Source organism: Varanus komodoensis, unplaced genomic scaffold, assembly GCF_004798865.1.
Source record: "Varanus komodoensis strain SLA01 unplaced genomic scaffold, ASM479886v1 scaffold77, whole genome shotgun sequence".
NCBI lineage: Eukaryota > Metazoa > Chordata > Lepidosauria > Squamata > Varanidae > Varanus > Varanus komodoensis.
Window position 1 is genome coordinate 2,154,439 of NW_025336442.1, and position 17,425 is coordinate 2,171,863.

A 17,425-nucleotide genomic window follows, 5' to 3' on the forward strand; every position below is an offset into this window, starting at 1 on the left:
GATAATCAGTTTCGTCCAAGAGAGCTTGGAGTTGTCCCGCCACCACCTGCTCTAGCACCTTGCCCAGAAACGGGATGTTGGCCACCGGTCTATAATTGGCGGCCACCTCTGGATCCAGGGATGCCTTCTTTAGGACTGGCCGGACTACCGCCTCCTTTAAAGGGGCAGGTACCCAGCCGTCTCTTAAAGAGGCATTGACCACCTCCAGGATCCAGGTCCCAATCCCGTCCTTGGCTTTCTTCAGTAGCCAAGATGGGCATGGGTCTAGTAAGCAAGTGGTAGGACGTACTTGTCCAAGCACCTTGTCCACATCATCAGGCCGCAACAACTGAAATTTATCCATTAATTGTGGACTCGATGGCGTTGATGGCGTCTCCCCAGTAGAATCTGATTCAATAGCAGAATCAAGCTCGTGGCGAATCTGAGCGATTTTCTCCCTAAAATGCTCGGCAAAGTCATCACAGCGGGCCTTCGAGGGTGGCACAAGTTCTTTCTTCAGGCCCGGATGTATCAGCCCCTGCACCACCCGAAAAAGCTCCGCCGACGGCATTGTGAGGAGGCAATGGAAACGGAGAAGAATTTCTTCGCCGTCCTCACCGCCACAGCATAGGCCCGATAATGGGCTCTCAAGTGTGTTCGGTCAGAATCACCCCGTGATCTCCTCCACCTACGCTCTAGACATCTCCCCACCTGCTTCATTGCCCGTTAATTAAGGTTCATGCCCATGTAGGAAATGGAACTCTGATTTCCCAAGTCCCAGTCTAGCTCTCCAACCACTATACATCACTGCTTCTCCAGGCCTCCAGTTTGGCCCTAGAAATGTCAGGGCTTGTGCCTCTCCGGGATTTGAATCCAGATTCCTGTGTCCAGCCTCGTGACTCTCTCTGGCTGCCCATGGCTAAAACCCTGTCCCCATCTCTTACATAGGTATGTGGAACTGGTCAATGCCGACAGCATCTTTGAGCACAACGAAAACTTCTTCACCTTGTTCTCTGATCCTCGGAGCACCCGACTGGCCAGGATCCATTTGAGGGAAGACATTGTCCAGGATCAGGACCTAGAAGCGATCCGAAAACAGGTACTCTGGTGATGATTTGCCCTGTCTTTGCTGTCAGCAGCACCTGGAAGCTGGCCCCTGAATGCCAGCTGTCGAGCACAGGGGCAGATTTCAGTCCCAGGTGCCCAGTGCAGCCCACCTGGGTTTCTCCAGGTGCCAGGCTCCCCTTGCCCGCCCCCACCAGGCCCTGCTTTCCTCCTGCTCTGCCTCTCGCTCAGGGGTTTCCAGGTCTAGCTGGGTTTCCCCTGGCCGCACCCGTTGAAAACCAGATCTGGCATTTTCCATCTTTACATGGTGAGACTCCTGGCAATCGAATGGATCTAATGGCCCCGTCCAGACTGAGGCTCCGCATAATGCTTTGCACTAGGGCAGGGAGCTGTGCCTTGTTCCGGGGCGGGGAACCCTTTTCCTGCTTCCCTCTGCCAAGCGACTGTGAAGGTGGCCATCCAGCTTAGAGGGAACGGGGAAGGCTGTGGGAGTGGGGCAAGGGCCTGGGACCTTGGCTCCGTGCGCCCCAGCCCCACGCCACGCTGGCCCTTTATCGTGTGCGAGCCCTCGCAGCTCATGCCCCCCACCCCCGGTCCATCTCCCGTAGGACCTCATCGAGCTCTTCCTGACGAATTGCGAGAAGCTAACCGCCAAGACCCTCCAGACCCTGGGCAGCTTCAGCTCCACCCTCGTCTCCCTCAGCCTTTTCGGCTGCACCAACATTTTTTACGAGGAGGAGAACCCCAGTGGCTGCGAGGATGATTTGAACCCCACCCGCCAGGTGCTGGTCAAAGACTTCACCTTCGAAGGCTTCCGCCGCCTGCGCATCCTCAACTTGGGCCGGATGACCGAGGGGGTGAATGTGGAGGGCCTGCTCAGGCCACTGGCCTCCCTCACGGCGCTGGACCTCTCCGCCATCCAGCTCAACGACATCCTCTTCCTGACCCAGTGGAAAGACAGCCTGGCGTCGCTGGTGCTTTACAACATGGACCTGTGTGAGGAGCACATCCAGGCCATCGCGCAGCTGCGCAAGCTCAGGTCAGCGAGCAGTGCCTGCCCCCTTGTCCTCACTCCCCTTGGGCCATTTTGGACCTCTCCCTGCCCACCTTATGGTCCGCATTCTGCGTGGCAGTGGCAATGCCTTGTGGGGAAAAGTAGGGAGGATCCGCCCACAGCAGCGGGGGTGTTGAACCTTTCGGCCGCCGGCTGAGACCACGCTGCAGAAGGCCTCGGGGGCCGCCCCCAAGGGTGGGCAGAGCTGAGGCAAAAGAGGCAAGGCCAAGAGTGCCAGCCTGTCCAGCGCAGGCACAAGCCTTGCTGCAGGGGAGGGAACGCTCAGGAGCAGGGGACCAGCTCCTAGAGGGTCAGGCCCCTTCCCTGTTCCCCATCCTTTCTCCTCAGCACTGATTTGCTGGTGTTTTCCTGGCTATCATGCAGTTTCCCCCCAATTCTGAATAGCTGGAGTGCCTCCCCTCACATTTGGATGCTGGCAGCACGAACTTCAAAGGACTGGGCCTGTCTGTCTTTTTGGCGAACTGTGGCTTGGCCGGGTTTGGTCCCAGACCTGAGGCCTAGTAACTTGTTTTAGAACAAAAGCTGATGTGCTCACAGAGCCACCTTCTGCCCCAAGCTTTCTGCACCCTTTGCACAGCTGCGGTGGCATTGCGACTCGCCCCAAGCCGTGCTTGTCTCCCACCGTGTGTGACGAGAGCTTGTGGTGCGTGAGGCGTTCTTCCGGCTCACCTGCCGCATGTGATCTGGGTCCGCAGCTGGTGATGTGCTCTTCCCTCCTCGGTTGTTGCAGGCACCTGGACATTTCCCGGGACCGCCTGTCTAGTTATTATAAATTCAAGCTGACGCGCAGGGTTCTGAACCTCTTTGTGGAGAACCTGGGAAGCCTCACGTCCCTGGACATCTCAGGCCACACCATGCTGGAGAACTGCACTTCCCCATGCCTGGATGAGAGAGTGGGCCAGACCAGGTGAGGCGGGCAGGGCCCGCAGGGTGAGGGCTGTGAATCTGACCGTGGCTGGATCTCCACGGCGCGACAGCCCACAGTGCTTGCTCTGGCTTGTCCCAGAAGTGGCAGGTAGGACCCTTTTGCTGCACAAAAGGCCTTCTCATGGAGAGGAAAACCGCTGGGACAGGTGGGTGTGTTGGCACTGATCCGCCCCACAGGCTGCATTGCTGTGAAGCGAGGAGTGGCCTGGTGCCTTGCAGCCCAGGCCCCACCTCTGCCTCGGGCTTCGGGTCCTGGCCGAGCATCCCTCCCCGTCCTGTTGCCTTGCCTGCTGGAAAATGCGTGTGCTGTGGCTGGCGTGCTCGCTTGGCCTGCCCGGTGAGGGTGGGCAGCCCCACCCCGATGGCAGCCTTTTCGTGAGAGCACTCATGGTGTCCAAGTGCTCCCACCAGCCCAGAAAGTTGGGAGGATGGGAATGGGGTGTAGCTGCAGGCTGGAACTCATGCTCTGCACGCAGAAGTCCTCAATTTCCCTCTCCTGGTGGGGGGTTCCTAGTGAACGGTGTCTTGGGTTCCCAGAACTGAGACCTCGGAAACCATGTTGTTTCCAACGTGGGCATTGTTGGGCCGGATTGACCTGTGGTCTGCCCTGTTCTTTTGTGTATTCCTCCAGCACCAACCCAGAAATCAGCAGCATCACCCCCTTCCGGAGCCTGAAGCGACCACTCCAGTTCCTGGGCCTCTTCGAGACCTCTCTTTGCCGTCTTTCACATATTCCAGCTTACAAGGTAAAGCCAGAACTAGAAGACGTAGTATAGATCTCCATCCACCAGAATAACGTGAGACGCCGGGAGCTGCCTGAAAAATTGTCCATGTTAAATCATGCAGCAGTGGCAGCCGACTCAGGGCAGGGCGGGGAGGCGTTTGGGACTTCAGCTCTCAGCCACCTTGGCTATTGGCAGGGAGGCAGCGGCTTCTTGGTGCTGAAATCAGAAACATCTGGAGATCTGCCGTCTGCCCAGTTTACCCAAAAGTGCTCAAGAGCAGAGCTGGAGGGGGCCGTGGAGGCCATCAGGTCCACCCCCTGCTGTTGCAGGACACCAGTTCACACCATCCCTCTTGGAGGGCTGTCCAGGGTCTGTTTGAATGTCTCTAGGGTGGGAGAGCCCACCACCTCTCCAGGCATCTTGTTGTAATTCTCACAACACCCCTGCTAGGTAGGTCACTATCCCCATGCCGCGAGTAAGGACGCAGGCGTTCATGTGTAGCTGAGGTGAACCTTAAGCGTATTTTTCATGAGCCGTAATGAAGTTTGTCCTCTGAGTGGGCGCCGTTGCGCCGTGTCCCCGGGCACCCAGAAATCGGGCCCGCTCTGCTCCGCCCGGCTCCTCCCTCACAAGCATCCCTGGGCTAGGTGAGGCAACTTCCAGGGGAGCGCAGGGAGGGCCTGCTGTGCCCTCAGAGCCCTTCTGGAGCTTCCGCTCCCCAAAATCGCTGCTCAGGGTGTGGCCGCCTCCACCACGTCAGCGGCCCAGACCGCAATTTTGTGCGGCTGCCCCGAGGCATTGCAGCCTGAGGGAGCGCCCGTTTCAGCGTGGCTGCATTTGGCCAGTTCCCGCTTGGCCAGTTCATTTCTGGGCATTCTCGTTCTTGGTGCCAGGTGACTGGGGATAAGAACGAAGAGCAGGTGCTCAACGCCATCGAAGCTTACACCGAACACCGCCCCGAAATCACCTCCCGAGCCATCAACCTCCTCTTCGACATCGCCCGCATCGAGCGCTGCAACCAGCTCCTGCGAGCCCTCAAGGTGTGGCCAGGCTCCCTGGGGGTGCGTTGGCTTTGCTGCAGGGACCGGTGACGCTTTGGCTCAGCGGCACGCCTGCGGTTTGGAGAGGGTGCCCAGGCTGTCCGGGGGTGGGGCATGGGAAGCTCCGTCCGATCACGAAGCGGGCATCTCCCAGGAGGCAAAATCAGCTGCTTATGTATTTCAGTCTCGGATCAGGACAATGTAAAATATAAGGATGAAATATCCAAGGCTATATTTCGTGTGACTATAAAGCAGAAAGTGAGATTATAAATGTACATTACAATTTTAGAATAGCATTCTGTCAGGATAAGCAGGAGCAGCTGCCGCTCTCGCTGTACCTCAGCCGGAGGGACTGTTCTGAGCCAGTAAAAGTAAGGTGAAACAGACGCTTCCTGTAAAAGTAGAGCAATTAAGGTGAATTGAGGATCATAATGAAAGGAGCAGCTCATTGCTCATAGATCAGCCTCCTTGTTACTTTTTCAGTTGCAGATTATATTTAGAATGGAATACAATTCGGCGGGGGGACTAGGCATCCAGTGTGGTGTAGTGGTTAAGAGCATGGGACTGGGACTCAGACGATCTGGGTTCGAGTCCCCGCTCGGCCATGGAGCCAGCTGGGTGACTTTGGGCCAGTCACAGACTCTCAGCCCAACCTACCTCACAGGGTTGTTGTTGTGAGGATAAGATGGAGGAGGAGAATGATGTAAGCTGCCTTGAGCCCTTTGTAGGAAAAAGGCAGGATATAAACAGAAAATAAATAAATCTCTGGGAAGACCACAAGTGGCCATAAATGTCACTGCCCACCCCCTCTGCTTCTTCCCCACTCTGGGAACCAAAAGGTGTGCCCGTTCTGCAACACGGCGCTCTGGGGCGCTGGATGCGTGCACAGACAGACCAGGCCCTCACAGGGGCTTGTGGCCTCTCTGCATAACCAGAGGAGGCAGGAAGGAAAACCGCGTGTCATAACGGCAGGTTTTGCGGCCTGTTTCTGCAGCTCGTCATCACCGCACTCAAGTGTCACAAGTACGACAAGAACATCCAGGTGACAGGCAGCGCCGCCCTCTTCTACCTCACCAACTCAGAGTACCGCATGGAGCAGAGCGTCCAGCTGCGGCGGCAGGTGATCCAGGTGGTGCTGAACGGCATGGAGTCCTACCAGGAAGTGACCGTAAGCACCTGCTCCATCGGCTCGACATGGCAGCTGGGCCGTCTTCGCAGAGGGCACCCCCTGCCCCAAGGCCTCCCCGAGCGGGTGCAGCAGCAGGCTGCAGCCCATGCCTCATAGAAGCCCCTTGCGGTGCCCCGATGCGGCAGGGCCCCGACTCCCCCTTGGTCGCTTCCACAGGCAGCCCCTCCTGCCAGTCCCGCCACACATGGAGGGACACGCCACCCGCACAGCAGAGGTTTGGTGCTTCCAGAAACGAGGGGAAACCTCGCATTGGCCGGTCCTGTGGGAAGGAGGGGGTCATGTAGGGGAAGCGCCCCGTTGTCTTGGAGCAGAGAGGATGGCAAGGAGTCCTTCGGGGGATTGGGGTTTTGAGGCCAGGAGTCTCCCCAGGAGGAAAGGAGAGACGGCTCCCGCCCGTAGAGGGGACCCTGCGGCCTGGGCTGGAGAACCGGAGAGTCTGTGTGGGGCTGCAGTCCCCTGGCTCTGTGCCCTGGCAGAGCACTGTTCTCCGTCGGACGCCCAGGGCCTGTAGCTGGAGCTAAAATAGGTTTGGGGCCTGTTAAGCCAGCAAAGGTGTGAGGTGGATGGGGCCAGAAGAGCCGGCTGTCCCTGGCTCGCCACTGCAGCTGGCGCTACCTCCCCGTGACCCCAGTGGCTCTTCCTTCTCCCGCGTGGAGCCTTCCGTGCGAGTTCGCCCTGCCCCAAAGGCTCCCCTGCGATGGAGCTCTTCCCCCACCCCTGCGCTGCCGCCAGCAGTGCTTTGCGAAACCAGGGACGGAGAGAGGAATGCTGGAGCCCTGAGGGGGCCTGGGAGGATGCTAAGGGGGTCCTTGTGGCTTGGGCCCCCACGTTCCGGGGCTCTGCTGTCCCAGGGCAGACTCCCAACTGTGCCCCAGTTGAGGGATTCCCGGAGCAAGGCAAGCCGGCTCTGAGCCAGCGTGGGAGCCCGGGCAGGCACCCCGGGCCCACAGCTGCTTCTGGTCGGCAGCCGCTCCTGCCTTCCTCTTCAGGTGCAGCGGAACTGCTGCCTGACCCTGTGCAACTTCAGCATCCCGGAGGAGCTGGAGTTTCAGTATCGCCGGGTCAACGAGCTGCTCCTGAATATCCTCAACCCGACGCGGCAGGACGAGTCCATCCAGCGCATCGCCGTACACCTCTGCAACGCCCTGGTGTGCCAGGTGGACAACGACCACAAGGAGGCCGTGGGCAAGATGGGATTTGTCATGGTTGGTATGGCCCTCCAGACGGCCCCGAGCAGCTCCCCGTGGCCCTGGCGTGCCCCTCCTCTCCTCTCCTCTCCTCTCCTCTCCTCTCCTCTCCTCTCCTCTCCTCTCCTCACGATGCATTCATTCCAGCTGGGCTGCCGGGCTTCTTTCACCCCAAGGGCCACATCCAGTTTCAGGGAAGCTCCCAGCACTTGCGTTCCGGGGCTGCCTTTTCTGGGACAGAAACCCGCTGGGCCGGATCCAGGGCTAGCACTGGTTTTTGTCCTGCCCGGAGCCCTGCAGGGCTCCCCGGGACACTCTGGAACACTCCCTTTTGCCCTCTTCAGTGTCAGAGTTCCAACTCTGCAGTCCCAACACCCTCCCTGGATAATAATATTGAGTGCTTAATTAATTAACTTCTTCCTGTCTTACGATATGCATCTACTCAGCAGTCCCTCCCTAATATAAACAACACCTTGACGAACCCTGTCCTTTGGGCATCGTTTCCTGCCTGAAGTTCATGGGCCTCGTGTCTGACTAATGTTTGCTTGTTTTCTGCCCACAGACAATGCTGAAACTGATTCAGAAGAAACTGGTGGACAAAACGGTACGATCCTGCCCCCAGAAAGAGCCGTGGCTTTCTGGACCGTATGCTTTGTCCCTTACAGCTGAAGCCCTTTTCTCTCTCCTCCGCTCTGGCAGTGTGACCAGGTGATGGAGTTCTCCTGGAGCGCCTTATGGAACATCACGGATGAGACCCCCAACAACTGTGAAATGTTCCTCAATTACAGCGGCATGAAGTTGTTCCTCGAGTGCTTGAAGGTGTGCAAAGTCTGGGGCTTTAAAAAATGGAAAAACTTATAAATACATTGCAAAGTAGATTTGGAGGCCTCGCTTTGTGGCTCCAGTCCTGCCGACGCGTCCGCCGGAGGCTCCTTGCAGGACTGCCGAGTGCTCAGGCACGCGGCTCTTGCCGGTGGCCACGCAGCCCTATTTTGGCCACGCGATACGCACTGCCACACGTGGGTTGACTAGCTAAGGAAGCGAGCGATAGATCCCTGAATTCGACATGCTCCCATTTTGGTGGGGGCCTCAGTTAAGCGCTTCGCTTCCTCGCTTTGAAATTGTCGGGACCCAGAAGGGTGGCCCCTGGACTGAGTGGTGCCTGCAAGGCCCCAAAGACACTGGGACGCAGCAAGAGCGCAGCTGGGTCACAACAGCGCGCGAGAGGCTGCCCTCCAGCCAGCCAGAGTAAAATGACTGCCAAGTCCTATTGATTCGTATCCACCCAAAATGGAAGCACGTGTTCTGAAAAATGCAGTTGAAAATGTGCTCCTTATTTGTTTAAGAAATGTCACAATTTAACCTGGGCTGTAATTTGAAAGCATGGGAAAGGCGAGGGAAGAAGCTCAGTGGCTTTCTGTGCCAAGAAAACCGCGATGCAAAGCACTGCCATCCAGGAACAGTGGAAAACCATCTGCAGCAGGGACGCTGGCCCTCCCCGTCTTTTCCATCCAGGCAAAGGATCTCCACGTCCTCCCCAGCCTCCGATTTGCAATGCGCAGGCGCTGTGCCTCTCACCTGGGGAGTGCCTTTGTTATCCTCACCGCCTCGGGTGGGGGTTTGCATGCAGCAGTTACTCCGGCTTCCGTTTGGATTTCATAGCTGCCTCTGCTTTATTCCCCAGGAATTTCCTAACAAGCAAGAGCTGCATCGGAACATGCTGGGCCTTCTGGGAAACGTCGCAGAGGTGCAAGAGCTCCGTCCACAGCTTATGACTTCACAGTTCATCAGCGTTTTCAGGTGAGTGCATCCCTCACGTCCCCGAAGGATGAAAAGGTGGCCAAATGCTGCTGTCTCCAGCACTTAAAACTTTTGTTCTGCCCTGTTGTTGCGAGAGCTGGACCCTTCCGCCAGGAATTACCTTGAGGACGATAACCTAAAGAAAGACTGGACAGCCTTCGTGCAGAATCAGCTAATATGGGATGGGCAGCAGGGTTTATGGTGGATGCCGGGAGGACTTGCATAAGGTCAGCAAGGATTTCTGACTCCCGGTAATTTACCAGTGCAAGCAACATGGTGTATTGACGCCTCTCCTCCAGGCTCCCTAAATTATACTTCTGTGCTGAAAGAGGTATGGGGTGAGCAAGGCCTTGGAGCAAATGGGCAGGGCTTGAGCTTGGACTTGGGCTTGGCAAAATTTACTGAGTCATAAAGAGATCAGACAGATCGGATCAGGCCAGGCTTCTAACTGAATGAAACCACCACTACTACAGCACACAGTGAATGCGTTAGTTGCTTTTTTTGACAGGCACACTAGTCTGGCTTACCTTCGTTGTATATTGTGCAGTATCCCCCACCCAGTTTCTTCGATGCGCTGAGAGCCATCACTTAACTCTGCCCCCGTGTCGCTCCACTGCTGTGCCCAGTCACCGCTTTGAAAATCCAGTGGCAAAAGCAACCCTTACCAGCTGCCTCAAATATCAGGTCAACCAGGAGGCTTTGGCTTAAGGCTGTTTGGGTGTGTTCTGTGGCAGCAACCTGCTGGACAGTGAGGCAGACGGGATCGAGGTGTCCTACAACGCATGCGGCGTCCTCTCGCACATCATGTTCGATGGTCCGGAGGCCTGGATGATTTGCGAGCCCCGCCGAGAGGACGTTGTGGACCGGATGTGGGCGGCCATCCAGCGCTGGGATGTTAATTCCAGGAGGAACATCAACTACAGGTGGGGGGGACCAGGTGGTGGCCCTGGAGGTGGGAGGGGCTTTGCCCTCCTCTGGCCTGTGGGCACCTTTTGGAATTTGGGGAGCCGCTCCGAACCCTGCCGACCACGGCAGAGTGCCGCTTCGGTGCCTGGCAATGTGGCATCTGCGGATTTTAGGCAATGGCGTGTTCCGCAAATCTTCTGTTTGGTCTCTGTTGGACACTTCAGGCTGCCCCGTGCCAGCCTCCTATTTTTTTCAAGTGCAAATCTCAGATAAAATCTCAAATAAAATTAAAACCAAGAGGGGCAGGGAGCCCCTGTGTGCTTCTGATAGCAAAAGGAGCAATATTACAGAATCGGGAGGCTCCGCCTGCCAAGCAGTGGAGGGCAGGCCTGGCAGTGCCTTCTCTCTGCGTGGCCCATCGACGGACACGCCACATGCACGCACCACCCTCGCCGGGACGTGGCCTTGGCCGCCTGGCCCACTCCTGCTGGAGGCAGCGTATAATTGCTGGGAGGTTGTGGGAGTTTCCTACAGCATCGTGTGTCTGTGTCAGAAAAGGAGGGCTTCTTGGGTGCGGGGGCTCCGGGGGTGCAGCTTGGGGAGGGTGGGCCAGCAGAGCAGGCTGCTTGAGCTTAGCGCTCTGACTGCCAGGAATTGAACCTTGAGGCGCTTCGCTGTTTGGAAGAGGGTAAGAAGCTGCAGAAAAGCCACCGCGCAGTCGGTGCTGGGGAGGCGGACGTGGCTGTTCGGGAGAGCAAAGGGGCCAGGTCAGTCCCTGCTTTTTGCGGGAGATGCACCTTCTCAAACAAGCCCAAAGCCCTTGAGGTGGATCCCAGAAGATGCAGTTAGACAGATCACTTGGGTGTCTCCTCACGGGATGGATGCTTTTATCTGAAAGCTGGTGATTGGCATTTTTCCCCCAGAGCAAGCTTCAGATGCTGGGTTTGGTTTCCACTCCCCTACCCATCCTGATCCCCACAATCTCCCCTCCCCCCTCCCTCCCCTCTGCCTCTTGCACAGGTCTTTCGAGCCAATCCTTCGACTAATTCCTCAAGGCATCTCTCCAGTCAGCCAGCACTGGGCTTCTTGGGCTCTCTACAACCTCGTTTCTGTCTACCGTAAGTCCCTCCCTGAAGATGCTGTGCTTTTCCACAAAGGCAGTTTTGTTTGACAATGCATGAATTCGTTTTAATTAATCTCACCATGTCCATGTGACGCAAGCCTGCACTGACATCTTCCGTCGCTAGATAGCAGATGCCCCGACCTGGCACATCGCTTTGCAGCCCATGTGGCTTGAGAACCGGGAGGAAGAGGAGGCTGGGCTCTGTCCCTGTGCCCTCCCTCCAGGAAACCAGCCTCCTCCTCAGGGGGCTCTGGGAACGCGCCGTGGCAGGAGCCGTGCTGGGCAAGCCGGCAGGTGTAGATCTATTCAGACAAGACAGGCACGGGGGGTCTCGGTACGTTTGCCTGCAATCTTTGCTGCATCGTTATAAGAGCTTGTCCAGCCTGTGTTCCATTTGTGGAAGCCATTTGTGTTCAGGGGTGTGCGCAAGTGTGCAGTTCATGGAAAAGGGGCATCTCTTTTCCATCCATCTTTTATTTCTCCTCTTTTCTCCTGATGGGAGTTCCTTCCAACCCTCTGTCTGGAGATGTTGATCCCTTCTTAAAGAGCAAAACAAAGTCGCTTTTACAGAGTGGGGTTGAGAGCAATGGGAAATTCAAGCCAGCCTGTGTTGTTCCCATTTGCAGCGGACAAATACTGCCCCTTGCTGATCAAAGAAGGTGGCCTCCTCCTCCTGAGAGACATGATCAAAATGGCGTCGGCACGACCAGAGACAAAGGAAATGGGACGGTAAGTTTCATGGGACCAAGCGAGTCTTCCAAAGACATAAGGATGCAGACCTTGCTTTGCAGAACAAGGAAAACCTAGATGGCTGGATGGGAACCCCAGCGGGGCTGTGTCCTGGTGCTCAGAACCCACTCCTGGGCTTGGGCACCTTTGTGGCCGGTCCTGGCAGGTGTGTCGCAGGGTCCCAGCACGAACTGAAGCAGGTGCGCAGTGCTGAACGCTGCCCACCTCTGCCGGTATCTGCAGCTGCCCCACAACGCAGGCGAGGACGGGCAGAGCTCTTCCTCACTGCAGGCCGTTCTCATTTTGCTCCCCAGGAAGGTCATAGAACACTGCAATAACTTTATGGACGAGAACATGGACACGTCTAGATAGAGGGGGACGCGGTGTCCCATCTCTGGCCCGGCGCTGCATCCAGCATCTCTTCAGTTCACTGTACACAGGCTGGACTTTCTCACCAGCTTAGCTGTTGGAAGGAGCCTTTATGGGTGTTTGTGTGTGTGGGTGAGCGTGCAGGCGTGTGTATTGTCTAAAACCGAAAAGAGCCCCCACGGACAGGGAAGGAAATCGCACCTGCAGGAAAGTCGTGGCGGGAGCCATCATTTTGCACAACGAGATTCTTTCCTTTAAATAGTGGATCTCCCCCTCCCCTCTTTTGTTTGGAAAAGTACAAATTGGAGTTTGTGTGCATGTGTATGATTTCTGTATAAAAAAAAGACCAGGAAGGAAACGACTGGCATCATGTCTGTATCTGTTGACCTTGGATAGAGAGCAGGGAAAGCCTCAGGCGGGGGTCAGCGTCAGGCTCTCGCTGGAAGATGGACATTGCAGTCCGCCCCCTCTGCCTTTCTCCTCCTCGTGACACGCAGGCAGGAGGAGCCGCCGCGTGAGGTTGCTCCACGTGGGCCCAGAAAGCCGTGCTGTGCCAAGCGCAGGTCCGGTGGCCCAGAGCAGGCGTGGCCACTCAACTGGCCCTCATGCCGGTGATCTGGCCTCTGCTGGGAGCAGCCCCGCAAGCTGGGGAGAGGCAGCTGCTCTCTCGTCCCAGAGGGACCTCCTTCTGCCCTCACAGGAAGCTCTCCTCTCGCCCCTGCCCCCCCTTCTTCGCTGCTTCCCTTTATCTAGAAGCTTGATGGTGACTTGAAGATGTGTTTGCCCCTCAAGGAGGGGAGGGCAGCGAGCAGAAGTGAAGGAAAGGGGACGAAGGCCCCCCTCCTTCCCCAAGTATTCCCTTTCAGCACCAATCAAGCTCGAAGGCAGCAGCCCTGCAGCAGCACCGTACTGGATCTGGCCCAAGGGCCGGGCAGTCGCTCTGTTCCACAGGGTGGGCAGCCAGCCAGCTGCTCCAATGGGAAGCCCACATCCGGGCCATGGAAGCCCCCTGCCCCGAAATCCCCCATGCGAGGCCTCTGATCCTGGAGGCAGAACAGGATGATTGAAAGTGCTTCGCTGCCACGGCGTGCCAACACTGCTGTCCCCCAGAACAGGGAGAGGAGACGGTGGCCAGTCCAGGGGGCCTTGCTAGGAATGATGGGCCAGGCAGGAGGAGCGGAACATGATGGCAGGGCTGGTGCTGCGAGGAGGAGCAGGAGGAGGAGGTCTCGGATGAGGGTGGGGGCCGCAGGGAGCACGCAATGTTTGGCTGGCTGATTAACTGGTTCCTTTTTTCCCTGAACTGGAACCCACATCCCAATTAATCCAGGCAACCACTTTTTAAAAAGTCAGTTATTTTAATACAAGAATGTACAGAAGGTGTGAGCAGCAGGCATGGAAGAGAGCAGAGGAGTTGAGCTCGGATGCAATCCAGATTTAGGCATCCATTGGTGCCTTGAAATTTACCTCGGAGCCGTGCCCTGGGCTTCAGTGGGTTTACGCGGTGGATGACTGCATCTGCCTCTAACCCAGCCTCTAAAAAAGACATAACCACACTTTCTGGTCACATTGTTTAGTCTTGTTCAAATGTATGGTTAATCTCTGGCAATTTCTGACATCAAACGATGGATTTAGATAATGGATTTCATGGCTGCGTTCTGTGCAGGACCTACCTTAACCCTCCCTTGGTCCCCTTTGTCTGCTAAGTAGCTCTACTCCTGAGCTGTACCTGCTGAGCCTAAAACAAACCAAGTTTCTAGTCCTCATGGTTGCATATAGCAGCTTCCCTAAAGCAGATCATAGGAAGTTGCATTGTACAGAGCCCGCTCATCAGTCTGTCTAGCCCAGGAATATCAGCACAGGCCAACAGCTGTGGTCCCTCCAGGTTTCAGGAAGGGTTCCTTTGTAGCCCTGCTTGGAAAGGCTGCCGGAGACCAAACCTGCGACCCCCTGCCTGCCATGCTGGGCTCTGCTGCCAGGCCACAGACTTTCTACCCCCCTCCCACCCCCACCATCACGGATGAGCTTGAAGAGCGATCCGGTGGCTTCTTGACTCTCATGTTCATTCCGGTTTGATCGGCTGCTTGAGCTGCCCACGATGGGCTGTCGGAAAGGAAAGACAGGCATGTTGATAAGGATATGCTCAGGACCCACTTGGAGGGGGCACTGAATTCACCTGGATTTCAAGGTTTTGACTTCAGGTGGGTGATGCAGAAGTGCAACAGCCGAATCAGTCCTGCTACACTCACATTTGGGATGTAAACCGAGAACATCGCTCCCCAGCTCGGTCAGGAACAGAATGAATGAAGTTCAGAGCTGGTTCACACAACAGCTGCAGCGGATGCTGCTGAAATTCTGGCCAGTGCCGAAATTCAGCTCTCCCTGTTTGTTCAGCAGCCGGTGTGGTACTGGAGAATGCAGGCTGTGTGGAAGGAGAAGGGAAAACTGGTGTGGGCAGGGCGAGGGGGGAGCGGAAGCAAAACAGCCAGGCACGGTACCTCAGGTCTACCCAGAGCCGCCTCGCCTTCGCCTTCGCCTTCTGCTCGTCCCCACTTACCTCGCTTACCAAAGTTGGCCTGGTGGCTCCTCAGACCAGCAGAGCAGACCCCCAACTCCTTGCTGTGAGGGGGTTGGATCCAGGATGGTGCTGGTCCAAGGGTGCTGACAAAAGCAGACTTCCTCACCCCTCGCTTCCCACCGCAGTCCCTCCAGCCTCCTGAAAAAGCAGCACGGAGAGTTGGGGATGCTGCAGAAAGGGGTGTCCATGGAACAGGGGGAGCCCCCAAAATAGGGTGCAGGGATCTTCAGTAAGCAGAAGGAAGATCCCGGCCCTGGCCCTATGGGTACAGAAAAGGAAGAAAGCGGCCTTGGGCGCACTCTTATTTTATTTCACTCTGATTTTGTTCACGTTCCTGTTTTTCTGCTACTTTGGGGTATTATTGTCCTGATCTGAAGGCTCTAGCTGAAGGCAAGATCCTTGTTTATGCCAAGGGGGCCCCATCTGGCCCGTGCCTAGAGGAGTGAGTGTCTGGAAAACCAGAATGAGTTCCATCCTGGAAGGAAGGTGGAATTAATACTTGTTGTCAAAGAGGCTGGAGATGCTCCCAGCTCCTCTCCGTAAACACACAGCTCATGGCTCAGCAGTGGCTGGCTGCTGCGTGAGATGCAGAAATTGCTCTCTGGAAGGGACCAACTCAGTTCCGACTCCAAATAATTATTCTCGTTGGACAGCAGCAAACGCAGGCTTGTTTTCCCTGCGGCTGGTTTGCTTCTCGCCCTTCTGCTTTACCAGTCTTGGGAACAGCTTCATTTTCATGCCATGTTGTCTGTCTCAGGTCAAGGCAGCAGCACAAACAAGGCCAGGGTAAGCCATGGGTCACTGTTCAGACATTGCAACAAGCCATGGTTTAAGCAAGCTGGACTTTGTGCACAAAAGCAAACTATGATTTCTATGTACTGTTTGTAGCTGGTTAATAAGACATGGCTTGTTTCAGGGGACATGATAGGATGACAAGCCAGATTTCCACAAATTTGTGTGGCTTAGCTGTGTCTATAAACCAGCCCCTTGACCTTATTTTCTTTGTTCGGATAATAACAACCCCAAAGCAGGGGATATTGCTTGGAATTTTCAGGTGTCTATATCCTAATTAAAAAAAAATAGCTACCCACTTCCACGGATGACCTGTAAGGGTTAGGGTTCAGTTGACATCCCCAAGTCATACCAGAATGGAGAGAAAGGAAGCTTGGCTATCATTTCCTTGGCAGTTTTGACCAAGTTTTCCATCTTCTCCATTTTGAACAGCCTCTTCTTGGTCCTGGTGTCTGTGATGAGATTTTTAATTTGGACAATGGCTAATTGTTCTGTTTTGCTGTCATACATTCTCAATAAATAAGGAAGCTAATTTTCTTCTGCCTGGTCATGATGGTGCGAGAGAGAGCGTGTGTGTGTGTGTGTGATGGTGCGAGAGAGAGAGAGAGTGTCTCTCTTTTATTTTTAAGGAAACTAATATCCGACCTTAGTGTGCCCTAACAGGCTTTCAAGACGAGCAGAACAGTAAAAAATGCCTTCATTATCTGTTACAATTCAATAAATGCAGCCAGTAAACATTTTTTTTAAAGCAGAGTAGCAGGAAGCTGGGGTTTTGGGTTGGAACAAAGCCAAGTAGCACTGGTGACGCCTGCCATGGAGGTCCCCAGCTTTTTTGCACGGGTGGGAGCTTGAGAAGTTGAGACAGTGCTGTGGGTACTACCACAGAATGGCTACCATCAGAGGTAGGACTTGCCTGTTCCACGGATGGCTGGCAGCCACACATGGCCGATCACAAAACACAGGCAAGCTGGGGCTAAAACCCCTGTGGCAAAAGTGGGTGTTGGCAGTGCTGCAGGGAGCCAGTCTCCTGGGGTTTTGTTTTTAGAAAACTTAAATATAAAAATCGGCAGGAGCAAAGAATCTGGTGGGCACCAAGAGAGGCCTCCATGAGCAATTTGGTAACCGCAGGAAGGATGCTCAATACTATGAATGCATCATCCAGGGAGACTGGGAGCTAAGCAGAGATGAGAAAACTGGAAACATCATTGTGATGTGTTGTCACAAAGGCACAGCCCTGTGCACAATCATCCTCTCCTGGAGCTGCAAGGTCTGCCCACTGGCCCCCCAGGTCCTGTAGTTGCCCATTATAAGGCCAGTGGTGCACATGAGACTTGTGCTGTTAGTGCCCCTGGTCTCTGCCCCCAAGGAGCTTACAGTCTGCAATTCAACGCACACTAAACAACCAAGGAATGGGAGGGGAATGCAGGCTGGGATCAGAAGGGAAGCCAGGTGCCATCAACACACCACATGCTTAGAACTGGGCTGAGGGCGTGGGATTCAGTCCAAGCGCTTCACAGAAGAGGCGAGTCTTCATTTGCAGGAACTGAAAGACGCAAAAGATGTTACTTTGCCTCCGTGTTCTGGGAGGCATTTCCAAGAATTTTAATAGTGAGAACTAAGAGCTTATATGCTGTACCTTGCAATAGTTACAACAACCCTGCAGTGCACGCAGGTGAGTATTTTTATCCACCGTGGACCAGGGGCCAATTCTCGGCTCATTGCACCACCTCTACCTGGCCCCACTGTTTTCCCCTGCAGCTACACGGCACACGCGTTAAAGGCCTGGGTTTAAATCCAGGCCTTGAATCCCTCCTTGGCCCTGAAGCTCAGTGGGTGACCTTGGAAGGGGCACCGGCACTCAGACGAACCCTATGCGGGGGCCCGTTTGTGAGGATAAGACGGGGAGGAGGAAACCTCTCCTTGCCGTAGGGAAAAAAGACA

General features: G+C 55.5%; 1 protein-coding gene across 1 annotated transcript in view; it reads left to right on the forward strand.

Moving 5' to 3' along the window:
- ZER1 (zyg-11 related cell cycle regulator) overlaps window positions 1-16,016 on the forward strand; it is a 19,661-nt gene extending 3,645 nt beyond the window's left edge. Inside the window, exons 3-16 of the mRNA XM_044453115.1 lie at window positions 928-1,078; window positions 1,653-2,083; window positions 2,850-3,026; window positions 3,678-3,792; window positions 4,665-4,811; window positions 5,806-5,979; window positions 6,990-7,205; window positions 7,750-7,791; window positions 7,887-8,006; window positions 8,872-8,987; window positions 9,722-9,910; window positions 10,914-11,011; window positions 11,643-11,745; window positions 12,060-16,016. Coding sequence (XP_044309050.1) covers window positions 928-1,078; window positions 1,653-2,083; window positions 2,850-3,026; window positions 3,678-3,792; window positions 4,665-4,811; window positions 5,806-5,979; window positions 6,990-7,205; window positions 7,750-7,791; window positions 7,887-8,006; window positions 8,872-8,987; window positions 9,722-9,910; window positions 10,914-11,011; window positions 11,643-11,745; window positions 12,060-12,117 — 2,137 coding nt within the window. The 3' untranslated portion in view covers window positions 12,118-16,016. The remainder of the gene's footprint in view (window positions 1-927; window positions 1,079-1,652; window positions 2,084-2,849; window positions 3,027-3,677; window positions 3,793-4,664; window positions 4,812-5,805; window positions 5,980-6,989; window positions 7,206-7,749; window positions 7,792-7,886; window positions 8,007-8,871; window positions 8,988-9,721; window positions 9,911-10,913; window positions 11,012-11,642; window positions 11,746-12,059) is intronic.
- The last annotated feature ends 1,409 nt before the right edge of the window (window positions 16,017-17,425 follow it).